Source organism: Colletes latitarsis, chromosome 14 (genome assembly GCF_051014445.1).
Source record: "Colletes latitarsis isolate SP2378_abdomen chromosome 14, iyColLati1, whole genome shotgun sequence".
Lineage (NCBI taxonomy): Eukaryota > Metazoa > Arthropoda > Insecta > Hymenoptera > Colletidae > Colletes > Colletes latitarsis.
The window spans coordinates 29,809,792-29,818,496 of record NC_135147.1 but is presented as its reverse complement, the minus strand read 5'-3'; the positions used below and the strand labels follow the sequence as shown (position 1 = coordinate 29,818,496).

At 38.4% G+C, this 8,705-nt stretch overlaps 1 protein-coding gene across 3 annotated transcripts; it reads left to right on the top strand.

Annotated features, from left to right (window-relative positions):
• Positions 1 to 243: 243 nt before the first annotated feature.
• Positions 244 to 7,021, top strand: LOC143350027 (uncharacterized). 3 transcript variants are annotated; one of them, XR_013081047.1, is made up of 5 exons: positions 244 to 357; positions 1,074 to 1,176; positions 1,270 to 1,467; positions 1,543 to 3,883; positions 3,992 to 7,021. XR_013081047.1 is itself a non-coding variant. In XM_076781792.1 (4 exons), exons 2-4 carry the CDS (start codon positions 1,081 to 1,083, stop codon positions 3,223 to 3,225), a joined length of 1,977 nt encoding a protein of 658 aa, XP_076637907.1. In that variant the 5' UTR covers positions 244 to 357; positions 1,074 to 1,080; the 3' UTR covers positions 3,226 to 7,021. The 3 variants fall into 3 exon arrangements, 2 of the variants coding, with proteins under 2 accessions (XP_076637907.1, XP_076637908.1); XM_076781792.1 differs by having other exon boundaries at positions 1,543 to 7,021; XM_076781793.1 differs by having other exon boundaries at positions 250 to 836; positions 1,543 to 7,021.
• Positions 7,022 to 8,705: the final 1,684 nt, after the last annotated feature.

Here is an 8,705-nt window from a genome sequence, read left to right as displayed (position 1 = left end):
AATAATTATTTGGATTTTACATATTGCAATCAGATACGATTTCCCTTTAGTTTTATTAATAAAAATAATATTCCACGTAAGGATGAAATTTTATCTAGGGAATTTTCAGCCCACTTCACATTAATGCATACGTACCTACATCAAGCATGATTTCCGTTTTCAGCCATCTTAGACATTTTAGTTCGTGATCTGTACGCGTAAGGTAATATAGCGCCCGTGGTCAATTTAATCGCGCAGACTCCGGAAAAATAATAAACAAAAGGAGCGATGGATCTTTTCCACCGAAGCTGCCCGATAATGTATCGTGTCGTGTCTCTGGTTGTTTGAGTGTTTTTACACGTGAAACAGCACCGCGGGGTGAGTTTACGTAATAGAGGATTACATATCGTCTCGACAATGTATTACATCACGAAAATAATCGTTTCGTTTGTATTCGTTGGTGTATTTAGTACGTAAACTCGTAGAATTTTTAGGTTATATTGACAATCTACAATGGTCGAGAAGCGAGAGGGCTCTAATGCGTCTGGGAGATCGTAAAAATTGTTCCGTTTCTATACTAAACTTCTGTTATCAAATTTACACGCGGCGCCCCCGATTTAAAAATTTCCTTCTTTCCATTTCGCAAGCGTATCCGTACGTTTAATAAGTGCCAGCATGCGATTTTACGCATTTACTCCGCCACATTTGTTGTTACGAATTTTCAGCCTCCCTTTCTATCGCTCCTATTCACAGTCGTATTGCAATGGTTACTACACAACTACTGATATTCTGTAACTGATAATTCGTTCTTCGTTTTACCGAAACTTATAAACGTGCTGTTCATATTTATTTTCGAGGTAAGGCTTTATCGTTCGCAACATATAACGAAGTAAATTCAAATAAATAAACGATTTTTAAATAATAATAACCAAGTAGTATTTTTATTATCGAATGTTATTTTTGTGTAACTTCTATATATCAATTTAAATGCAAACTGTATGTAAAACGTATCTGCATATATATTATCGTATTTGCAAGCATAAAACTCTAGTGTCAATGTGCAATGCAAAACATCAAGATAAATGTATTTTCAGTTACGAAATGACTGAAGGTGGAGCAACAAGAATGAAGCGCAATGGTGCACGTCTCTTTAAAAATCCTCCTCAGCCTCATATGTGCATACAAGACTTTATACAGGTAGATCCTTGTTATAAAAACTATAGAGAAAAGAACGAACATATTTTTTAATGTCAAAGTGAAAAATTAAATATTTTTTTTTTTTTATTTTAGGGTTGTGGAGTTCCATGTTACGTAAACGTTTTATCCTGGGAAAAGATTACAATGCCAGTAAACCCTTCTATTCCTGTACCACTTTATGGAGGGATGAGGGTACGACCACCACGTACAAAAGCAGATGCTGTTGTTTTTGCAGTAATGACTAATCCGGAATATCTTCAAATTAATGGGAAAAATGCTACAGATCCAAAGGTATTTTAGATACGGAATTGTAATATTTACGTGTCTTTTACGAAAACTATTTGTATGGCTTTAATTTTGTTACAGAAGCGTTCCTGTTTAATAGAACATTTATTAGACTTTGTGGAAACTGAGAACACAGGAGTGATTTTTACAAGACAATATACAATACTAAAGGATCGAGATATCACTGGTGAGCTAAAGGATGTTTGGAACGCGGTACAAGCTAAACGAGATTCGGAGCAATCTCTTCCTCAACAAGAAACTTGGATCGACGCGAAACCACCTGTCCCCCAGTATCCTCAATATCAAGATCATCAACAACAAGAGTACACATCGCAACCTCCGCAATATCATACCAGTCTAGCTTATGGTAGGGTAATGAGTAACGGAGGTATACATTACGAAAGTTACAGTCATCAGTCTCAAACTCAAGTGATTCCCCAAAACGATCAAATGTATCAGCCTGCACAAATAGTACCACAAGTATTTCATGGAATTGGTCCTCGAATTACGCAAGATCGGTACAACGACATGGATCGCAGTAGAGAAAACATGGTTCAGAGTATGCATCAACAAAACTGCCCTGCGTGTACGGTTAGAGAGTGCCATGTGTTACCGCGACGAATGGACACTCTGTATAGCTCCGTGGATTCGTACGTGCATCCTAACCTAAATCTTCATTACGGTCCACCCGCAAATGTGAACTTCAATCCGACTATAAATACAAATTTAGCAACACCTTTCCAACCGCATATCGCTTACCAACAACGAATGGACAATACAATACACAGGATGCAACCGCAACAAAAGCAAAAACATTTAAAACGCGTAGACCCGGTACTCCATTACGAACCAACAATGTCGTTTCGAGTCACGTCGCAAATTAATCTTCAAAGACTAGGTAGACCGCATATGGGTTTTGCTCAGAAGAACAACGCGAGTAAGAGGCAAGTAAATTCACCGACCCATTCCAAGCAATCTTCCTGTACAAATTGCCAAAAAAAAGATCATTCCGACAACGGCACGAAACCGAAGAGTCCGGTTAAAGTTTTACAGCGAGAATTACCAACGAATAATCGACAAGATGCGAATCATCACGCGTTTACGGATAGCAAGGTACTCGCGGAAAAGGGTTCCGTTGAAGAAACGAAAAACGTGCAAGTCACAGATTTGGATGAAGAAGTTAAAAAGAATAACGATTCCGAGGGCGTGGCACTCGAATCGTCGAAAATACCAAACGATAATCACGCTTTAGGCTCCGCGTTAACGACCGCGGGACGAGACTCGTCGAATTCTTCCGAAGACGTAACGCTCTCGGCGGAGAAAGCACAAGAGACGAAACATATAGATGTTCCAAACGGTCAAAATACATCCGAACCAAAGTATCCGAAATCGAAGGGTATGGCAATGAAAGGGAACAAGCATAAGGAGAGTACGGAAAACAACAGAACGATTCGTATCAGATTTGTTTCCGATCAAAAGAACGATAGCCCGAAACGTTCTCAGACAACGGTCAACAGCATTATAAAAAGTGTTTTCAAAATTCATCCTGGTATGTCTGGCGAAGAAACATCAAGCAAGCGAAAATCAAACGGACAAGCCAAGGTTAATGCTAAAACGAACGGCGAGAACGAAGAACCTCAACAGGGATACACGATATTGAAAAAATCGGACTCGATTACTCACGAAGAGGTGATGAACGAATTAGCTCAAATATCTATTCAAGACTGCAAAGAAGCTACCGAAGTTAGCTCCGTGCTCTCGTGATAGCCTAGTTCGTAGCTAGTAAAAATTACTAGCTCGAAGCTGTGGAGCATCAGTGTAAATAGATAGAACGTTAACCAATAAAAAGAAAAAGTCAAGATGATGCAGACGCTAAGAGGGGGACACGAATCCACGATACATCCGAGAATAATTGTACCAAAATATCAGGACGTGCTTTTGTTAACGCCGTTTAGTTTTCCGACGAATCCATTCGTCTTCCTTCGCATAATTTCGACAAGACGGATCATAGTGAGAGTTATTCAAGTAACAGAACCCATTGATTTAACCGTTGATGGAAGTGATAATAATATGTATTTTCTCTGGATGTTCACGGACGAACGATTTAGAGAAACTCGTAACGAGAAATCTTACCATTAGATTTTTCAACAGAATAATTGTCAAACCCTAAATAAGTACAAAGGGTATTCCGTGATAATGATCTTTGTACTTGGTACAAAGCATACATATATGCTCGTTGAGGTCCGTCGAACGATTAGTTGCTTCCAGTAATGCATATCGACGATCTTGAAGTGAAGTTAACCGACATTTAACTACACACTGAAACAAAACTTCGGGACACCATCAACGTTCCTAAAGCTGGATTCACGGAAATAAATTACAACACAGTGTTTTGGATTTGTGTAGATATACGTCCGGAATGGTACAGTTTCGAATCTGGTGTTTACAGAAAAGGAAAAACCAATTAGTATGTCTTGAATCCGAGTGACATATGTAAGTTGACGCAAAATATTGAATCGTTCCCAAATAGGTTAACCCAAGGAGACAGTTTCACGATGAAGCAACGACTGGTCATCGCGTACTTACCTACCTACAAAACAGTTAAAGGAATTACCTATCGGAATTATGTCGAGTGGCGCAAATTACAGAGAATTATATCGTGGTTCATAGTACGTATTAGATTTTCAGTGTAACTTTTAAGAATCGTGCTCGAAAGTCCACGCGTTTTGTGTGCCGGTGCTTCCTTACGAGAACATTTTTTTTTTTTTTTTTTTCTCTCTACTTTATTTTTTACGCTCGTATAAGATCTCGTGCATAAAAGTGGACATCGAGTACGCGTTTCAAGACTAACGAAAAAACAAAGGCAAGTTTGTTCGCTCGGTAAACTTGTCGGTTCTGTCGCCGCACTCCTAACGTATGCCATAGTTTGTTAGCTGCAAACAAAACACAGGGCTGCCGCCAAATCTTCACAAATCATGTAAAACGATGAATGGAGAAACGTTACGCGAACAATTTATCGATTGACCAGCTTCTTTTCATCGAATCACGCGTGCTGTTACACCACGGCTTTTCAGCTTGCCTAAGAGGCTTTCGACGATTCACAAAAACGAAAAAGAAAAAAAAGTAATTGTCCATTTTGTCATTGGTTTAGGATAATAGAGATTTGTATCGGTCAATTAATAAACTTGGCTTAGTTCCGCGCCGTGTACGAATATCACGGCGTTGAGTTAGTCGTATCGAATTACCACGAGGCTTCTGTAAATTCGACGTGCCGTTTCGCATACTAAACGCGAAACACAAAGCATCGCTGCTACGAAAAAACGACATCGTCCTATCGATTTTATTTAGCATTGTTAGACCAGTGTCGTGCCGTGTGTTCTCACAACGTGAATTGCATGCTTTAATATTTTTAAAAAACAATATACCCCCGTGAATCGTTTACAGTCGGTAAATAATGAAAAACGATGAAAACAAAAAAAAGAAAAAGCAAACGATACAAATGTCAGTGTGATCTGTCCATGCAACTGAGCCAATTATGTATAACCTCAATGCCCGTTTTTGTTCTCCCGATTTTTTAAGACGTTACTCGTAATTGTTTCTCTCTCTCTCTCTCTCTCTCTCTCTCTCTCTCTTCTTGTTTAGTGTATTCGAGGTGCTTTCGTTAGTAAGATTAAGATCTCAGCTCGTGAATAAATTAGTTATTATCGATACTTGGCGCCGGTGGGAAAGGACCAATCCGCAAGACCAAAGTGCGATCAAATCGTTTCCAGATGTCCTGGAAAGTAACGAACAATTCCCAAAACGAGCTGGCTCTCGGGTGAAAAAAGAAAATGTATTCGATCCCGCCCCCCTTTTTTTTCTTTTTTAACTCCTTTGCTCTTTTGCTCATCAGCGCTGCGTGGAAAGAAAAGGAAAGAGAGACACGGTCGTTCGTCTCGTAAAAATTATCGCATACCTATGAACAACTTTTACGGCAATGAAACGTTTTCGCGTTTTGCAGGCGGATACGCCGCACGTATATGTATACATACGTATTACATACACATACATAGGAGTTTCTCATGTTTCTTTTTTTAATACGTACAAGGCAGCACGTAGCGAAGCATTACGGGGTTTCGTGCTTGATTGGAGGATACGAAGAAAATTCTCTATTTTATTAGTTTTCAAAAGGTGTTACATTTTATATGAATCAGCGCCTTGAACGCGTTGCTTTTTTTAAAAAACAGTAGTAAGTTGCTTGTTAGCAATTTACAGTAATTACTTTAGCAGTAAGTCTTAATACATGCAGCCGATTGTCATTCTTCGTACTTTGTTCTTTTTTAATTCTTTTTTTTTTTTCTTCTTTTCTTTTTTCCCCCATCTGTGTTGTTCTATCAATTCGAAAGACGATATCTTTTTTGCGTACAGTATAGTACGTATTTTTGAAGAGGAGCGGATTTGTGTACGTGACAGAAATCGTTTCGCCCCTCAGGGCTATTTAGTCAATTGTTTTTAAATGCTCAAGTGACAAAAGACGTCGAACATGTTAGGTTATCGATTCAGAGATCTTATTAATTTTATCGAATAGTTTTTCCCTTTTATTTTCTTTTATTTGAAACGCAGTTCTGAGCGGCTTGGCCCCTTCCTTTGCCAACACATCCCCAAAGTCCCTCCTCTCTCATTATTGTTAATAATATGTATTCAGTATTCGCGTTATTTTAGATTCTTATTATTATTGTCAGGTATATTCTGGTTTATTATATCATTATTACCACGAACAATGTAATCTATTATTATTCTATAATACATGGTTTTTCCAAAGCTTGCCCGATGTTCTTTATTTTTTTAGAATTGTACAGGATAATCAAGTACATACATATGCATATGCAGGGTCGTCTTACGTGACCTGGCGTCTTCTTTCACCAGTACAAACATTTTCTTTTTTTCTCTTTGAATCAAATAATAATTGTATTTTTCATGAAAACTTTTATTTCAAACAAGAGAAATACGTAAATTTTCACGCATACAGTATACAATAATATCAGTTAAATTACTATTTTTTAATTGCAATCTCTTTCACGTGAAATCCAAAGAACTTCCAATCGATCCAATTTCACTATAACGTCTAATATAAAAAACCTATCAATAAACATAAACAAACTTACAGAACACAGCAACGTTACGTACGAAATAAACAATATAAAGTTAAGTAAATCGTAAATTGGACAAACCAAAAAGAAGAATGTACGAACAAAAAACGAATATATTTAAACCAGATACACAACACTGCACTCGTAAAGCATAAGAGATCAATTTAATCATAACTTTGATTTTGAAATCACTTAAGTAGTAGGAATAGAAAATAATTATTACAGAAAATTCAGTCTTGAACTGTTCCATGCAATTAAAAACAATACGTTTTTACGTGTTAACAAGTCAGGTATTATAAATTTTGTGGGAAAATAACTTGAGACAGCTCAACAATTTTTATAAATCTGATATTTTTAAGTTGCCTAAGCTTTAGACATTCAATTTTTGTAACTATCTTTAGGAATAAAGTAAATTAAAGAAAATTTCCGTCTATATTTAAGCTACCCTCGTAATTTAAATTTTCTTTTTGATACGGTTCGTTACTAACAGGTTGATATGAAAAACACAAAGTGGAGCAAAATATTAAAAGGACCGTGCATAAAATTGTAAGGGGACCCTTGTAAGAAATCTTGGACTTGTTCGGTCAGTGTAGTTAAATTATTACATAACGTTAACGAATCGAGTATTCGCAAGCATATTACGAAGATAGAAGACCGTAACTCGTTTAACACGTTTACCGACATACATTTTTTCAAATAATTGCATAACAAATAGAAATAATCGATAGTTGAATGGAGTAGTTGCAACCACCGTGGCAGTCAACGTGTTAATAAAAAGCTTATCGAATAATTGTTTTAAAAGATACGCGTACCGATGATGTTGCCCAATATTGCAACTCCACGCAGCCTAACAGGAAATGCATTAGATACTCCCGTTCGATTAAAAGCACATGCAACACGTGTACAGCAAACCAACGCACAACCGATGGGTGTTGCAAATTTAGTAGCTACTTTCACCCAGAGTATCGACATCACGACGACGAGGATATCCGTACGATCGTAACGCGGAAAGGAAGAGTACAAGCACGGACGAGGTATACGAGTAGACCTTTCTTTCAATCTGACTGCCATACCAACCTGAAAATTCCGAGATGATTTTAGCGTGCTCTTTTCACGGATGGCGGTCAGTTGAGAAAACTATTCGCTGAATTAGTATCGATAAGCAAACAGCTGAAGTGCTTGCGCAAATACATGTGAGCTGACTATGGAAGAGATTAAAATTCATTTCTAAATCTGTTGGTAATGCGAGTGACACGAAAATGGTAATGGGATTTCGAGACCCTATAAAAATGGGCCGAAAAAATACATTGGGTGAGAGATCTACTTGTATACCTCGTCTCTGACAATACTCTACGATCTTTGATGAATCAAAACTAACTTAGCGAAGAAGCTCTATATTTATGATGTCCTATGCAAAGCGGATCGCAGCCATTTGCTAATATTATTTAGTTTTTAATTAATAATTGCATTACCCAACTAAGAGCGATACGATTATTAATTAAACGGTAAATAATATTACCCAGGTCTCACCACGAGGAGGTTGCTGCGAGTGGAGACCCGAAGGGAGATAGATGGAATCAAAGTTCCATCGATCTCCCTTTTACAGACCTAGAAACTAGATTACTAAACTAGAGAGATAGAAGGAAGCAATGTTCCTTCGATCTTCTAGTTTAGTTATACCAAGTAATTGTTTTATTAAAAAAGGAGTGAAGCTAAATTGTGGGATACGCGACGCGACGCGATACGACGCGATGCACCATGCAATAGTGCAAGGAACGAGAGACGCGACACGCGAACCGAGTAACTGGTCAAAAGGGTCAGCTCCGTTGCCTCTTGGCAAGTCCGATCGAAGGGGAAGGGAATCGACGCACCCGACACAGAGGTTCCCCATTTCTCCCACGCATCCTGTTGGGAGCCAACTGGACCCAACTCGGGATGTCTGACAAAGAGAGGGAGCGTGTGTCGGGGCTACCGCAGACAGGAACAGTCCCTGATCCCCTCTGCGGCCGAAATACTCTTTCCCTTGGATCGTCTCGCCAGAGGACGGCAACTGACCCTTCGGACGAGCTAAACGGCCGATCACTTGCTTTCTACATCAAAGCAGTGGTGATCGGA